Raw genomic sequence first — 17,784 nt, forward strand, 5'->3', positions numbered from 1 at the left:
TAGTAGGCGAATATCATCATGGTCTCTTGCCGCGTTAGAAATGAGAGAGGCTTTGAATTCAGCAAGTCTTTGAACACCATCAGGACAAAAGTATTTTCAAAGGACGGGGAGAGAAAAGAAAAGTAGTGACGACTTGTCTCCCTGACGAGCAGAGTCAAACAGAAGACACCGTTATTTTTAAGATATTCGTAAAACTACGCTATCATGCGCATAGGAGGGAGATCTTATAGCAAGGTCGATTATCTGTCCTTTCGTCTATTTGTACGTGGCTAGATGGAACTGGAAAAGACGACTCTATTCATAAAGGAAGAAGGGATTAGTCTAGAGCAGTTATAGTGCAAGGGACGACCTCTTAGTACGGTGATAGAGGGGAACCCGCGACTTGGGCGCGGTGTATTATTATTCTACCACCACCAGGACAGTGTGGCAAATATAAGGTAGCGCAGGAACTTTGCAAACTCACTCAACCCTCCCTCCCCATGAGCCAAGGATCCTCCAAAAGCTCCTTAGCCGTCGCCCTCTTCTCCGGTTCCCAAGTAAGAGTCTTCCGAAGGAAGCGAAGAAAGCCCGAGTTATCATCCAGTTTGGTTTCAAGGGATTCGATTGTCCGGTCATGCGGTATAGGTGCCAGACCCAGCCACTCATCTATAGTAGGTTAGTAACGCATCACTACAAGTGATCTTCATAGAAGAAAGGCATACTCCGATCATTCCAAAAGTCCGCCCGTCTCTCCGGATTCCTGGCCAGGAACTCAGGGGGCGGTGGGCCCAGTGCAGCAATCAGCTGGGCCAGATGAGCAGCATCGTACAGATCGCCGTCTTCGTCACGCGCGGTGAAGAGTCTTTTCGATCCAAGCATGTCCCATGCCTATGAGCTCTTTAGCTGGGAACTATGGGAATCGAATCCAGTACGACAGCGACTCACTGTAAGACCAACACTCCATATATCAACCGGGTAACTCCATCCCACATAAAGCAGTGTTTCAGGTGCCCGGTACTCCAATGGCATTATATCGCCTGCGTGAGGGCCCGGTCCGATTCTCGCTTCTCCAAAGTCAGAGAGAAGCATGGGTCCTTCCTTCGGTAGTGTTAACCGTGACAGGTAGATAGTTCGATCGGGATAAATCTTTCGCGTAACAGGGGACGCCATCTCCTTGTCTTCCAGTCGACGCAGGAGATTATTGTCGTAAAGGCCAAGCAGCATGTTGCCGGAGTGTACGTCTGCTAAGTATCAGTGGAGGAACTTGTAACATGGGCCCACGATCTCCGGGCAGGACTATACCAGTATGAACAATCTCTCCGTGGGAATGCAAAAAGTCCAGGGCCTTGAGAAGCTCAATAATGGCGCCCTTGACAAATTCCTCCTCGAACCCTTCTCGACGAAAGACAAATCTCATATCACGCAAACTCATTTGCGCGGGCTCGAAGACAAGAACAGTATGCTTGCCATGCGGACCAGTCACCTCAAAAGAGTCCAGCAGCTTTCGAATGTTGTTTATTCCTCGCACTTTGTATGATATTTCGGCCATACGACTATTGATACGGTCATAAACAGGCAATTCCCGATGACGAAGCGAGGTATGGACGTATACTTTAAGTGCGACATATTGGCGATCCCTGTGGAAATCAGTTATCGTTCAACTCGAACTTCTCGGAGGGCCTACCTCAGGTCTCGGGCCAGCCAAGTGGTCGACGAGGAACCAAACCCCAGCTTTGCCACAAATTGATAGCGATCTTGAAAAAGCTCGCCCAGTTGAACGGGATAAAATCGGTCGGCTTGATAATCAGGCAACTCCTCCTCTTCAACCAGCGTGTCGGCATCGACAGTGGTGTAGCCACTCGTTGGCAGGGCCCGTGGCTTCTCCAGCGCGGCTCTTTGCGGCATGGTGGAGAATGATTTGAGCGAAGATGTAATGATATCCCACAGCGAAGGCATTATGACTCTAGGGGAACGAAACGAGGAGGCCCCGATCGCTACTGTCTTGTGTGTCCGGTGGAATCGTAGACTAGCCGAGAAGCTCCAGACTCCTGTCCTGAGGAACATTATTGAATAGCTTCTGATCTGGTCAGCATGCTATCTTTATGCGCCGGCTAGCAAGTGGATGTTGTCGGACGCGTCGTGAATTGAGTTGCGTCATTTACCAGCAAAGCCTTTAGCGCGCGTTGAGAGCTGTGCGGGAGACCCACACGGCTCGGTATCATCATTGGCCGATCGCCCCGTTATGTATCACCACCAAGCGGCTGCCAAAAACAGAAATAAACAAACTGACGTGCTTAGACCTCGCCTAAGCGCCATGACGATGATCCAAATACTTATCTACTGGATACAAATATCCGTATTCTTACCCTCCGCCTCATGAGCCGTTTCATGCTGACTTTAGTGCCCATCTCATACCTTTATAGCCTATCAATGGCCTTTGTTCACCGGAATGCTCTTGCGTCCCCGAGGCTGAGCTCGTCATGTAGATCATTTTCGACTTATCCATCGGCCCAATGAATATTTCGTTGTTATCTGCAAGCGCCATATACTGAATTTAAATCAGGGGATGTGCGAGACTGAACTGCTATTAGTGGCCGGTGGCGGTCCTGATCAGCGGGTTGCCAGCACTCCATCCAGTAGAGTTACATCGACATTGCCGCCCTCTTATGCTAAATACGACTCCCACCTGTTTCATCTGGCGCTCAATTTCTAAGTCGTGACGTCGTTACGTGCCATGCCGGTGCAGGAGTTGTGAATATAAACAGATCCCAATCCTCATGGCCGAGAACTAATTCACTCAGTCTTCTCATTATCTATCCATTTTATCCCATCAAGTGCTCTGAATATTCCACGCAATGTCTCTCAACGCTGTCCGCAACTTTTCGAGTACCACCAAAAAGAACCTTCTCAAGCTTATTGGAAAGGTGACCTTGGAGGACGTCCGGACGTTGAACAGCCCTGACGGCGAAAGATGGGTCTCTTCCGTGCACAAGATCCGGGACGAGGTTGAAGACTTGGTAAGATCTACCTCCCTATTTTGGCGGTACAATGTTCTAACCCTTGCTAGTATGACAATGTTACCGAATATGAAATCCAGTGAGCACACCAGCCTTCACCGAAATCTGTTTTTGTATGTGAAGATTAACGCTTGAGATAGGGGTGGCAAAGCCCACAAGTCAAAGAAGGACCCAGCAGACCCGGATGACGTCATCACTGTAGGTTTCTATAGCAAGAGCGGCACGCGATTGCTCAGTGGGCATGTTCATGCAAACGGGTCTTACAAGCTGGCCGAGAGCCGTGCAGGAAGGGGCAAGGGTAAAAGCCAGGGCAAAGATTGATTCTCTCGGGAACCCCTGGCAGAGTGATGTGAGTGAATTTGGTTTACAAGTGGACCTGCATCACTTCGAGCGGAAATGGGCCTTGCGCAGCAGATACTTGGGTAGGCAGATTCTGCGTTCTTGCAGCAGTTTAGGTGTGGTTTTCACGGGTTTCATATATCCAATGTTGTATTTAGACTCGATAAGTGGTTATCTAAATTTCAGTTTTGGTCCAACACAACTCAAGAGCGCAATCAAGCAACGCACTTTTAGTAGACTGGTGTCAGCTTGCTGGCTGGTGTAGCTCTGCATATTTGAAGCAGAAGGAAAGATCGGCGATCGTAAACATGCAAAGGATTGGTTGCCTCTTCTCAAAGGAGGAACGGAATGTGAAAAGGACGGAGTGTAGATCTAATAGGCGAGGCTGAAACAGAGCCAGCATGCCAGCATCACAGCATCGGGCGGAGGAAGCCTATGGCCGTATCACCATTGCTAGTGAAGCTGTGGGTTCACGTGGAGAAGATTCACTGCCAGGAACTAGCGGCATTTGACACTGGTAATCGTCGCTGTGGGATATGCAGCATACGAAACATAGATTTTCTGCCTTCCAGCAGAAATGAGTTCAAAAACCATACCCAGACGGTTCATGGAATCAGACTACGTCCTTGACCCATTTCTCTATCAGTATGTACAATAATTTTTAACAATGAATGGAACTACGAAGTCCCCTGGGCTCCAGGAGAATGGGAAAGCATTGCTTTCAGCAGCATTCAAGGTTCAGTTTCTCGACCGCAAATCTTTCACTGGAGACAGCATTTTTCAAGATTGTGGACCGAAGTACGGCCGGCTACTGACTTGATAACATTGCAGCAACTTACTAACGAACCGCGTTATCATCTTGTTCACCTTCCAGGTACTCCTCCGAGACTAATGAATTGTGCAGGGGTATAAAAGGTTTTCTGGACTGTAGTTGAATTAGTTGTAGACTAAACTGGGCGTTGTTATTTTAGCTGAGGCGGTCCACTATTTTAGACTCTACGAAAAAAAAAAATTTTCGCTCATCGCGGAGGCCAAGCTGCTCATAAAGGAATGCTTTCCTGCCAGTCAGCAGATATAAAGCAAAATTGAAACCTACAGATATTGCCTTTTTCTGAGTATGAACTTTGCCATTCGGCGGGCGATGTGATGACAGATAAGTAGCCCACAGTGAATGAGGTATTCGGTATGAAACCAGACAGCTGAAATGTACTATCAAGACTTCAGTGGAATTATTAGGAAAGCGAAACGTGAATCATAATTAGTCTACAATGGCTCCTGATAAATTAAACAATTTCCTCACGGTCTCTGAATAACCATCCTCTTTCGAGGAGGCAAATATCATCATGGTCCTCTTCCGCGTTAGCAATAAGAGAAGCTTTTAGTTCAGCAAGTTTTTGAACAGCATTATCATACTGCCCATTGCTGATCCAGCCATCATCGCTCACACCTCCAAGTTGGTCACGCCAATGATTTACGACCTTATTCAAGTCAAACCAAAGCTGCTCCTCCTCGTTAAACTCATTCATTTCAGCTTCGGTGAACTGGACTGGGCAAGGTAATCCTTTTGTATCAGGTAGGTAAGACCAGTATTCAATCATGCGAACTAAAGCTCCCTTCAAAGTCATCAGATTTCCACTCCATTGCCTGCCTGCCCTATCCACAAGATGCTGACGTGGAAGTAGTATTGGATCACGCAGAGCCTCGAGGTGCGGTTTGTTGAAGTGACCGTTAAGAATACGATAATAGTAAGAGAGGAGGCGTCGGTTATAAAGTTCACCGGCTTCAGATTTGTCCTTCCCTGTCAATGTCTCATAATCCAGTGGAAGTGAAGGCTCTTCAAGATTGAGGGATTCTTCGGTATCTGGACTTTCAAAGGCACGAGGGTAGCCCGCAACTAATAGGCGAGGCTCAATAGTTGTGTGCTGCCAGTCAACGATACATGATATGGCACCGGAGTTAGGTGAAACGAAAATGTTGTTTGGGTTTAGATCTCAATATCGTTAGATCTTATTAGTGAAGCAATTGGGTAAACATACCTGGATGACGAATAGTTGGTCGATTAAGTGTACTGGTGGGGTTTTTGGGAAGAAGGTATGGAGCCAATGCGAGATATTTTTCCAACAGAGAGAGGTAATCATCTGGGGATTTTTTCCCAGGAAACACGCCATTGTGTGGAAAGTCGAGTTCCATTGACTTCCCATATCGCCGAGTCCATTTGATTTCTTTTGCCGCAATAGACACAAGGTACTCCTTAGGATCATTCCCTATGACAGTCAGACTGAAACCACGAATGGTAATGCCGGATAAAACCCACATGGTCCACGATACAGGTCGAGGCTGGCTCGTTTCCCATACCAAAACATGTAATCTGCGGTAGGGCCAATGCAAAGCATGTCATGTTCAGCATCATTGCCAATATTAGATATATACAATGGCGCTTGAAGCTCAGGAGGAACATCTTTCTTGAAGTAAATACTCCCAGTAGCGCCGAAGGGAATGTCAAAGAATTTTCTCTCAATCTCAACAAAAGTGGATGCGAGCTTATGTCGTTCGCGTTTGCTCATGCTCGACCACTTAGTCTCCAGACCAACACCTGGAGCCTTTTCCATAACGATGTACTCAACACCGGCAGGATTATTCTCTGTAGCGGAATACCCATAAACACTTGGCACAGGGATGCCTTTGGAACGAAGATAATACAAAGTGGCAGCTTCACTGGCGGTCGCGTAATGTTTGGGCCCGGTAATCTTGTATGGAATCTTGACAATGGCCTGGAAACCATCATCCATAACTAAAAGGAAAACCCGATTGAATCCTCCTTCTGCAAGCTTCGTGATGCAGCCAGCCTGTCCATGGCTGGTCCCTATATGCTTCTCTGCTTCTCGCAGAAGGGCGGCGGGGTCGAATTCGGTATATCGTTCACGTAGTCGAATATCCTCGTTGTATAGAAACCTACCAGAGGTGTAAGAGAATAGGTCACGATTTGTTAAAGCACCTGGACAAAAGTTTTCGTGTCATTACCCCATAATTCTGATGGTGGGATGGTGTTATACTAACTCATGTAGGGATTCTGTTTATATGTATGCAGATTGCGCGAAGTGGACGACTGAATGTATCGATTGATGAAGCGCGTAATCATTTCCGACAGAAAGTCGAAGCTATGGATTCGTACGCTAGGCCAATGACAAAGATTAGGACAAAGAAGATAGACTTGAAAGAAAGGTTTCACAAAAGGCCCTGATGCTAGCAATGTGGGTTTAACAGACGATTTGTCTCTTGGGGATTGATGTCGATATTTAAAGGAGTCGATCATGGCGCGAAAAAGGGCTTTCGAATTTACGGAGAGTTCTCCGACATGAAGGACAATTAGTAAGCGACGCTAATCGGCTGCTCTCTTATGCTCCACTTCATCCCCACTTCCTAGTCTATTTTAGTCTTCTTGCCCCCTTTCCCTCCTACTCCATCCTACTGCATCCTACTGCATATTACTCCATTCTACTCCCTCTTACCCCTCTTACCCCTCTCACCACTAGACTTTTACTCCCTTTTATTCCCTTTTACTCCTTCCTACTCCTTCCTACTCCTTCCTACTCCTTCCTACTCCTTCCTACTCCTTCCTATTCCTTCCTACTCCATCCTACTCCTTCCTACTCCCTCCCACTCCCTCGTATTTCTTTCAATGTCCCCGAAAATGGAAAAGCCAAAATTGTCGGATTTCGAATTTGCCGACTTTCTCGAGAAAGAAAGAAGGACATTCAATGAGCGTAAACGGCCATTATTGTCCTACCAGGATGATAGACTACGTTCATGCCTACGACTCCTTGGCGAAGACACTATATCCAATAGTCTATCTGATACCCAGCGTCTTGGAAGGTCGAGGGCACGAAAAATATTGATTGAAATATTTCGACGCCAAGGAGAGACTGCTTTCTTACTTGTCGCCATCGCTGCTAGTGTTTCTAGAATACAGAAAATGTCCGACGACACCATTAGGGATGTGCACCAGTGGTTTGATAACACAACACAATTTCCGTTTGGATTGGTCATGACAGCACAAGAAATATGCGATGAGTCGTTCAGAAGGAAATATTCACCAGGTATGGTAACAAATTCTCGTAAGAATTGAATTTCTGACTTTTGATAGATAGCAGCCTAGGCGCTCTTACCATCTCAAATCAGCCCCCTCCAACTGTTGTGAATCTCACGTTTACTGAGCTTCTGGAATTTCTCCAACGCAATCAAGCCAGCTCGCCTATGTTGCAGATGATATGCCCGTTATTTGGCTCGCCCTTACCGTCAATTGACATAAATCTGGATGCATCATCGGAGAGAACCGCAAGGATCGAACTTTCTCTAAGAGCAAGCGAGGCCCTGATAAGTCATATAAGATTATCGAGGGACCTAACCGGACACGTGAAAGCATCGAATTGAAGGGCTTTGATAAATCCTGCATGTTTCGCCGGGCTTGATAATAACTAAGGAGATCCCAGAGCTCATTCCCGGTCCAGACACCTCATTCAACACGGGGCTAGTATCTACCCTTACAGCGCCCCAAGCGCTGTCCTTCTTGACAAGGAGGGCAGGGATTGACGGATTGATAGTTTCGAGGTCGACACCGATCGTCCATTCCTTATCCAAAATGACATCTTTTTTGACCTGTGCGTATATAGTTTAGAAATTGTTATAGCAAAAAAGGAAGGCACCGTCGACTGACGAGCCATCGTATTTTCCGACCTTTGATTTAACCAGATTTTTGAGCTCTTCTTCATCATGTGCAATATTATCCACCGATATAGCCTCGCTCTTATCCGCCATCCTCGTGTATGACGTCTCAAATATCCTTGCGAGTTGGGTCCGGTATGGGAAATTGTGGGAATTTGCGAGTAGGCGATTGATCCTCGGCAGGCTTTGAAGGGAGAAGATAGGCGATGCGATTTATGGAAGCACGATCGGTTGCGTGAAAAGTTGAAAAGATTGCGCAGTGTCTGGCTTTATATTGTATAAATCTGCATTCGGAAAAGGGAAATTCAACGTGATAGTGAAGCTTGAACAATCTCGCAACAGCAGTTGTCCGACATTTTTGGTGGGGTTTCTGTCACCTGCCCCACGGTCAGATATGACTAATTCTTGCTTCGGGCACCGCTGCATGTTACTTAAGCTTAACGCGCGAAATTCGCCGCCTCGGCAATTCCGTGGAGCAGTTTACATATTCAGTTTGACGGCAAAAGCCAGTGACAATCTTAATCGTTTTATACTAGCAGCATGGCATACTATTAAAAGATGGTCAGGACTTCTATGTACGGCAAGCACTGCATTGTCTGCCTGGTTCTTCCGTGCTATTCGCTTCAAGGATAAGTACAAACATAATGGAAGGCCAAGAGCAGATTGAGAAGTCTCATAACTCAGACCTGCAAACAATCACGGTCTTTCAACAGACCCCAGAATCTTGAGACACATCCATCAACCCTAAAGTCCTTCAAGTGAATTTCTCACAGCAGCCTCGAATGTTTCATCGTCCGGTTCAGTTCCTTTCAGAATATACAATGTAGCCATCACTGCATGTGTGCCTCCATTATTTTCACGCCACTCTTTGATCGTAGAAGGAACTTTGCCAGCATTTGGCTGGAGCTGATATTTGTGGTATTCTTTTCCATCTTCTTTAGTGATAACGCCATCGTAATCCCAACGTACCCCATAACGAAGCAGGTCGGCCTGTGTTTTCGGCCATACTGTCTTCCCGCGGTCGGCGGTCGGATTGAAGAATTTCTTGAGGTCGGCTGGGCGTCCTGTGATAACTTTTCCCACGGCGACGATCGATTTGAACAATTTCCCCATGATGTTATGGGATCACCTAGTAAAGTTAAAGATGTATCCTTTGTTCTTTGTTCTTTATCTCACTCATTTTCTCACCAGGTTTGCAGACAGATATACCTCTGTAGATACGGATCGGAGCTGATAAAGGCACTAAATTCACACAGTGCTGCTTCAGTGGATTTTGAATACTACAAGATTGGAAGGGATGTTGCTCGCTTTTAACGCCAGAAGAAACATTGTGTTGACATAGTAAGTGATACGCCATACTAGAATTGGGGTTCCCGAAATAAAGGTAGAAGTGGGCAAGAAAGAGTAGAAAGGAGTAGAAAGGAGTAGGAAGGAGTAGGAGAGAGTAGGATGCAGTAGGAGAGAGTAAAAGTCTAGGTTGTGAGAGGGATATGAGGGAGTAGGAGCGAGTAGGATGCAGTAGGAGAGAGTAGGATGCAGTAGGAGAGAGTAAAAGTCTAGGTTGTGAGAGGGATATGAGGGAGTAGGAGCGAGTAGGATGCAGTAGGAGAGAGTAGGATGCAGTAGGATAGAGTAAAAGTCTAGGTTGTGAGAGGGATATGAGGGAGTAGGAGCGAGTAGGATGCAGTAGGATAGAGTAAAAGTCTAGGTTGTGAGAGGGATATGAGGGAGTAGGAGCGAGTAGGATGGAGTAAAAAGGAGTATAGGAGAGTAGAATCCAAATGAAGTTCAAGTATTGGTTTCCTTGTTCGACATACTCGTTTAATGGGAATGGCTATTGTATGAACCCGATTAGTTTTTTCTCATCGACAGATTTGAGTGAATCTGAATATTTCCCGTAAAGAAAAATATGTATGTGATAAACATGCACTATATTAAAATATTTAAATTTTAAGATTGGTTTACATTTCTGAATGAAGATAGATATATAAAACCGAAAAACATCTCAGGTGTCCACTGCATGTTCTCTGGGCAGAGGTACGTTAGTCGGATAATGCTTCTGTTTTAATATTTCCTACATACCCATTGATTTCCCTCCCATTGTTGACCATGGATTGTTTTGGTATCGAATTTGAGCATATAATGATCCCACGATGGCTTAGGAGACTCTACACCAGCGCATGCGGATCAGATGACTTGACGGACTGGGATCATAGCCCAGATTATGATGACAGACGCTTATATTCTTCGTGGAATGCGAACGTACTAGCTTCTAATGCCCCGCGAAGTGAGCGAAATGATGCCAAGATGTACTTGGATACAGAGCCTTCATCCTGTGGATATCGACCAAATTCGTCTGGTGGGATTGATAGGAAGATGCCACAAATCCCAACCCCGCCAAATTCTCCACTGACTCCTGATTCCGTGTGTCTCGCATATGCTCCATCCTGGTCTCGAATGCCAGCTCTACTGGAAATGCGTAAGGATCAGCCATTACCAACGACAACTTCCTGCACGCCGAGCCCTGAGGGCACAGAAGACACTAGTGTGATCCCCAGTAATAGTAAGTGGTTCCAAGCCATATTGAAAATCAATTCATATTGACTGAAAGGTATCTACAAGAACGGGGACCCTGGAGTTTACCTATCATTGATGAGGCGATGCTGGTCCTGGATACATCCCAGTCAAGCAAATATGAAGGCGTAATCTTTGGCACCTCCATGGAGCCATCTCTAATGCTTCGTATTAAAGGTAGGGGCAGATTCCGTTGCCCCCTATCATACTTCAACCGGCAGGATCAGGCTCTGTTACGATGGAAACTGGGATTCCTGTTGTCACAAAATGAATGGGCCGATATTTGTAAACATGGATTCGTTTGGAATTGAGGTGCACCAGCCGACTGTACTTGTGGATTTTATGTATGTAGGAGCACCCCAGTCAGGCTTCACCTAGTCGTTTTGTGTCCTGAAATACGTTTGATGTACATACGAGTACCCCGGCCAGGATCAGCTAGGCCGCTCCATGTCCTGGAATAGAGGTTGGTTCTCCAGAGTAACAAAACAGAACAGATTTTTCTCACTTCTGAAAAAAAAAAAAAAAAAAAAAAACAAACCCCGGTAGTTTCCCCTTAGACGTGCCGGAGCCTAGACCAGCAATGGAGAAACGGGCTGTTCTTTGCATAGGTATAGGAGTACTTTAGACCCCTTGATGCCCGCAAGGAAAAGGGCACAAGGCGCCTCTGCTTTTACAATTTTGCTGTGCAAAATGGCCAGCCTGCAAATGCAAAACCGCACTCTTCTAAGAGTTATTGAAAATTCCAAGATTAGATTTCTATGTCCTCAGTGTCTCAAAGGCTTTCCCCGTTCAGCCGCCCTATACGATCATTTTCGACGAAACAGTGACAACATTCATGATGGGCTTGCGATGAGCAGAACCGACTTCGATCAATTTTTATCCTGCTACCAAGTAGCTCTTAGGGCCTCTATCCCTCCAGAGCAACTCCCGTTTGGCGCCAAATGCTTTGAGTACGGGTTCATAGTCGAACATTATGGAGAGAACGACGAGAATCGCCAGAGCGTATGGCAAACAAACGACACCAGTACTGCCGCCAGTGAGTAGATTAATTGCTTCTATGGAATATATCATAAACTAATTCCCATGTACCCTACAGCATTTCCGTGAACGGGTGCTACTGTCCCACCTTCCGACACGAACTATATTCCGCATGATTTTGGAAGAAATGTCATGGAATGGAGCAGCAACGAGCTCCAGGACTGATGAGGGTGTTGCTTCAAACTTGGGGATTCCTAGATTCCGGCACGGCAGCTCCTGGCTGTATTGAGTAATCGAGGAAATAATGGGTGAGAAAAGCGAAGACCAGTCAATATTCGGAGGCAGATTTCTGGAGTACAATCCGATACTATTTCTAGATATGTTAGAAAACTGTTTGTTTCCCCTTAGAAAAGGATAAAAGTATTTTCAAAGGACGTGGAGAGAAAAGAAAAGTAGTGACTACTTGCCTAGCTGACGAGCACCACATTCTATCCTAAGCTTACACCACACCACGTACTGTCGAGAGTGGAGACCGAGGCCACCAAAGGGCGGTCAAATTCTCTTAATCGTCGGTGCGGGGTATTCCTCCATTTGCCAGTCTCCGTAAAAGAGATCACAAAGGACTTGAGGATGTCGGAGTTAGAAAAGAAAGTTGTCACTCTTCAAAGGATTGTACAACAAACATCCGTTAGATACCTCTGCCCGATATGCCTCAAAGGCTTCCCTCGCCCAGATTCCTTGTATGATCACTTTCGGAAAAAGAAAGATGATACCCATGAGAGCCTCAGCATGAGAAGAACCGATTTTAAGAGGTTTCATTTATCCTATCAAGCGGCACTTGGGGCTTCTATTCCTGCAGCAGAGTTGCCATTTGATAATAAATGTTTTGATCTGCAGTATGTACTAGAACATCATGGTCAGGACTCTAAGAAACCTGATGACACGATCGCGCCCGGCACAGACACTACTGCTTCACACGCTTGTGAGTATTTGTTGGATTTGGCTTGCGCTCAGTACCCTGAATCTAACTGCGCCAACTAGCTAACTTTTTATACGACCATGAATCTGCTCTCCGTCAACCTGTATTATATACCGCTCTCGCGCATTGCGACCGCGAGCCGCGTGGTCATAAATATGAGTGCACCCCCGAGAAAGTGCTTCTCAGTATGGGACCGACCTCCTTTAGGTGGGCCCGACCACTTGGTGAAGTAGAAATCAGAATACGTGCTCTTCTGCCACAGCTTGAAAACTGGTTAAATGGAACGCTCCCGTCATCCATGCCAGGAGAGAGCCATTCAGACAACCCTGGCATTCTTCTACCAACTGTGGATATTGATGTCCCCCTCGCCCCAATTCGGGACATGCTGTATGAAGGTGTATGAGTAGAACAGAATAACCATCGCCAGATCTCTGCTAACAAAGTAGGTAGTTTGGGATATACACCCTTCTGCGCACATTCAAAGAAACGTTCACCCCGTTCAATTTCTGTTCGGCCCTTTACACGGTGCTTCATGTCGGTGAGCCCGCCATAATTGGCAATAGGAAAGTTAGTCTGGGCCAGTCAGTATGGGTCAGTCGCCAGTCAGCCTTATCCGCAGGCCTCATAGTCCTGGTCTGTAAATCACCCAACACAATTGAAGACCCGACAGTTTAAGGAGGCCGGCCGCCCGTTGTGTCTCAACCGGTCGGAGTTTTGTTGTACGTCCTCGTGATATCTGTGTTTGTGGTTTGGACATGATGTACTTGGGACCAGAATGCACGAGCTTCGTTAAGAAGTTAAAGATGGAGCTAATACTATGACTAGTATCCAAATATCAATCCCGCACCATAGATGAACGGAGAATCTGAATAACTAATCTATTCCCATTTTATGGCACCCACCTTCCCGCAACCTTAAGGGACTTCAGTAAACTGAGAAAATCCAACTATAAATGCTTTAGGGACAGATTGTACGCAGAACGCACATTATACTGGCCCAAAGAGGCTTGGTCATCGCTTCGTATTTGTCAAGTGGACCCGCCAGGAGTTAGATGAGATTAAGTGAACGCAAGCCGTTCGCGTACGAGTTCCAAGGGAGGAGTGGCGGTTTCAGCAGAGCATGGTGCTCGATCGATTGCGTGTTGCCTAAGCAGTGAAATAACCAATTAAAGACGGTCGAGAATAGGGATGGTTGGCTCGATCTGGCATCCAATAACAGTTACCTTATTTCAGGCCTGCCCCCCAGAATCACGCTTGGACCCTTTCCCCAATTATATGCACAAACGCAGTGTGGAGGCTTCCTATTTCAGGACGAGCAAGGAGACCTTGTGTTACTAGACCCACTCCTGGCGTATTACGTTGTATTGAAAAGATACGTATTCTCAAGAGGTGTCAGCTGGAGGATGACTCGGGGTTTGCTGCATCTGCAACTAGTGAGTCCAAGAACACTCTCCTGGCGGGGTTGCGTAATCGCCATCGCCAGGTAATGTCTCATATCAATTTACGCGGGCTCATGCGGGATAATGGCTGCAGATGGAACGGAATCCTAGCATATGTATCTGGTTACCTAGCTATAGCTGAGAGAGAAAGCACATCAAAGTGGGACTGGCTTGGTCCAAGACTGATTCAATTTGCTTTCGTGCAATTGTCATAAACCTAAGATTTCCACTCAAACACCGTGGCGGTTTACAGCTCTCCAAGTTGGCGATTTCGCCCGAGAAAGTGAGAAGACTCTATACAGTAAGTCACTCTTTCCGCCGGTAGTCCCTGTTTGTATTAACAATTCAATCAGGGCGAACGGATATTTCAAAACGACGATTTCGCTGTTGGTACCTACAAGATCCCACCACTTCCAATTCAGTTATCATTGTTATAATGGGGGATAGCCTCCTCAGCATTACAATCGTTGTTATTATTTTCTGGTTTATATTGGTGTTGATTGCTGTGACTTGCTACTCCTTGAAGCCAGTATATCAGCCAATCCGAGAGTATTGGCTGGATAGGAATTGCTGATACTTCACTTCCGGATTTGTTTTCAATTCGCCTACTATGCCAGAAATTGCCATCTCTCTTCAGCTTGTCCCAGCTACACACTGCAGGGCACATTGGATTGTTGTTCTCAGTCAATCCCACAAGACTTTTAGCATCGGCCTTGTCCTGAACGAGCTTAGATGGACCAAGAGAAAGCCCGATGAAGCTTTTGATACTGTTACTTTCAGGGCCACCGATAAATGTCCGGAAATCGAAGCTTTGAAAGGTCGTCTTTGGATTTCAGAGGATCTCATGCTACCAACACGAGAATGTTGCTCTTGCGTGCAATGGGTGTAAGTGTAACAAAATGATAACCAGTATCTTCATTCTAACCATTTGTAGATCAGGAGTGTCGCACAATTACAAATGGGAGGGTCTCATTGAGGATATCTCTGCGGAAGGAGTTTCGATGGACAATTTACTGTCACACTTAGTCAAGGCCCAGTCGGAGGTCAACATTTGTCTTAACTATCTCTCCTATTCATAATCCTCATACCACTTATTGCGCCTCATACTTAAGTGGTCAATATGTGTTGAGACTTTAATAGTTTCCGTCGAGTAGAACCCTCAGCTGTAGGAGAACTTTGCATCTATTGATCACAAGTTCCTACCATCGCTTGAAATCCCCACATAGTCAAAACATGTCTACAAAGAATGTATATCCAACGAAAAAAATACAATTTCAAGTACAGGATCTCCAAACAATACGACAGGGTGCTGAGACATGCTCTTGTTAATCTATTCCGTGCATTCCTGCCCCCGAGACGTTAACACCAAGTACCATCCTTTTGCAATACCAGATTCGAGATAGCCAAGGTGATTCGCGAATTTTTCTCCGAATTCGCAGCACGACATAGATGCTCCAATGATTGTAGTGTATCGTTCACATATTGCCTGGCACACACCCTCAAATTTGTCGTCGGGATGCGCAAAGAAGTTCAGAAGCTCTTTCGAGGGCAATTCAGATGTTGCATCAAAATGCCAAGTAAGAAGAGCCAGCTCTAAAATGATATTTTCACAGAGCCTGTTGGAGATGCGTTCGGTATACTCATTAAGGAGCGAGTTTTGACTGAGCAAAAGCACTCCTTCTGAGGAATATCCTTTTATTCGAAGACCTTGACAAATATCCAGGAGTTCCCTGCTTTCGGAGTCAAGACTTTGTCGAAGTGATATTGATCCAAAGATCTCAGAGCCAAAGCACCATGCCTGTAGAGATTTCAACGCCAACTCGGCCGGAGGAAGGAGGATATGTCTAGGTAAAGCGCTCTTCATGTGCGTTAGTAAAAGTCCTTGAGGTAATTGGACTGGTCACTAACCATTGTTCTTGACATGAACTGAGAGGTATGAAATAGGGCGTGATCGGAACACAAGTCTCGGAGGATAGCAATTAACTTAAATTCGAAGTAGCTGAGAGAACTAATATATGGGGAAGAGATTCCCCCGATAGTTCATTCTCCCCACCCCTCCAACCCCTTTTCTCTTCTACGGCAAGGAGTGCCCTTAAGCGATTGCCATCCTATGGATGGTCCTTGAACGCAGGGGCAGTATTTTCCGCGTCTTCGTGAAGCTCCACCTTCAACGTATTTCGATGTATTGAAAGCGTGCGAAGACGAATCACGGGCCTTGGTGTTTCCCGGCCCCGATGGCCTCGCAAACAAGCCGCCCTCCACCACCCCCGCCTGATTCCAGCTAGCAATGTGACAGATCCATTGTGATGAGAAGGACCACTGGCTAGGTAGGGACAGTAGCCTGTGGTTATACACCATACCTAAGGCAGGGACTGTCTGTTAGCTCCAAGCAGTAAGATGGCCGGGCGTCCAACCGGCCTAGAGCTCCACGAAGTGCTGGGCTATCGAGTGAGAGGGATTCTTTCCCGCTCATTGTTCGCTAAGAATTTGTCCTCATTTCGTATTATGTGTTGCTTTAGTACGTGCTAGGCGAGGGTACAAAAACAAGAAAGGAGATATCTATCATTGAAGGCCTCTTTCTTTTCTTCTTTCACATATTTCTCCACTTGAACCTATAGTAAGTATAGCTTCCTTGCAGCACCGAACACTTGGCCGCTCAATATTGACATCTTTAGATCATCGGTCTATCTTTTATCCACGTTCGACATGGGACGAGGTGCATACGATACTACGGGTGTCAAAAAGCCGGGCGCACCACCACCGCCGCCTACAACCAGATGAAGCGTCCATCAGAGAAACAGATGGTCAGGTAATTGGGGAGGGACTCTATCAGGTTCCAATACGAAGATATGTGAGGCAAGGAGCAAAATTCGACAATAGTGTATGGTATGGGACCTCGCCGCAATGTACGATATGGGATTGCATGTAATGGATTAGAGGGGATGTACTTGTATCACTGTATCAAAACAATCCACTGGTTCGTGGTCATGGACTACTGAGTTTGGTGTGTGCCCACTGAAACATACTAGGATTTAGTATGTTGCTAATTTTATTGTTCAGCTGACAGGAACCAATGGTCAGCGGTAAATAATTTTCTTCGCCGCCCTTGCGAGAGGGTTAACAGGGTAGGTGTTCGGGATCGATGTGGCCCATATGACGGACGAGGGCTGCTTTTGTTTTGTGGGACCCTTCATGGCTGTCAGGGTAGCCAGGGACTTGATGTGTGGTCTGGGATGCTTAGGAAAAGTAGGGAGGTCGCCTAGTCGGCCATCGTTCGAGTTGTTCACATCACGCTATTCTAATTGAAGTTAATTTTCCTACTATTACGCAGGGGAGCTTGCCAGAGATACTTCCGCCTGGCAAGTGGATGGCCTGCCTACCAATCGAAAAGATCAAGAGTTTCTTTACCTGGAAAGCTTCCCAAGATGCCCGCTGTCGCCTATGGAGACCTTTGGTGGAGTGATCGAGATCCTTGGCTGCCTGCACTCTGTGAAGGAGATTCGCCGGTACACTTGGACTCAAAATAATTTGGCCACTCCAGGCTGATGGGGTCTCTCTGTCCCTTCAACCTGTCCTCCAGTTCTACCGAATTCCCACAAATCAGAGAAGCTATGTGTATTCTTAAGAGAATTCTTGACACGGTTTATCCCTGCCTTGCTTCGTGTGACTAGGACACGTCTCCATAGGTATGTCTCGGCATTCTGTGAGCCACCTACCACCGTCGGAAGTGGTGCCCTTTGCTGGAGTCGCTCCCAATA

The 17,784-nt window shown here is 46.3% G+C and overlaps 3 protein-coding genes across 3 annotated transcripts; 1 reads left to right on the forward strand and 2 right to left on the reverse strand.

Annotated features, from left to right (window-relative positions):
- Positions 1-463: 463 nt before the first annotated feature.
- Positions 464-1,935, reverse strand: LDX57_012672 (uncharacterized protein; the record flags this gene model as incomplete). Its single annotated transcript, XM_046094422.1, has 5 exons — positions 464-645; positions 702-867; positions 925-1,220; positions 1,282-1,616; positions 1,664-1,935. The coding sequence occupies 5 exons, from the start codon at positions 1,933-1,935 to the stop codon at positions 464-466; spliced, it is 1,251 nt and encodes a 416-aa protein (XP_045950401.1).
- Positions 1,936-2,834: 899 nt separating this feature from the next.
- Positions 2,835-3,317, forward strand: LDX57_012673 (uncharacterized protein; the record flags this gene model as incomplete). The annotated part of the gene is made up of 3 exons (XM_046094423.1): positions 2,835-2,996; positions 3,047-3,075; positions 3,137-3,317. The coding sequence occupies 3 exons, from the start codon at positions 2,835-2,837 to the stop codon at positions 3,315-3,317; spliced, it is 372 nt and encodes a 123-aa protein (XP_045950402.1).
- Positions 3,318-5,608: 2,291 nt separating this feature from the next.
- Positions 5,609-6,361, reverse strand: LDX57_012674 (uncharacterized protein; the record flags this gene model as incomplete). The annotated part of the gene is made up of 2 exons (XM_046094424.1): positions 5,609-6,287; positions 6,357-6,361. 2 exons carry the CDS (start codon positions 6,359-6,361, stop codon positions 5,609-5,611), a joined length of 684 nt encoding a protein of 227 aa, XP_045950403.1.
- Positions 6,362-17,784: the final 11,423 nt, after the last annotated feature.

The sequence above is a fragment of the Aspergillus melleus genome (genome assembly GCF_016097325.1).
Source record: "Aspergillus melleus strain CBS 546.65 chromosome Unknown contig8, whole genome shotgun sequence".
Lineage (NCBI taxonomy): Eukaryota > Fungi > Ascomycota > Eurotiomycetes > Eurotiales > Aspergillaceae > Aspergillus > Aspergillus melleus.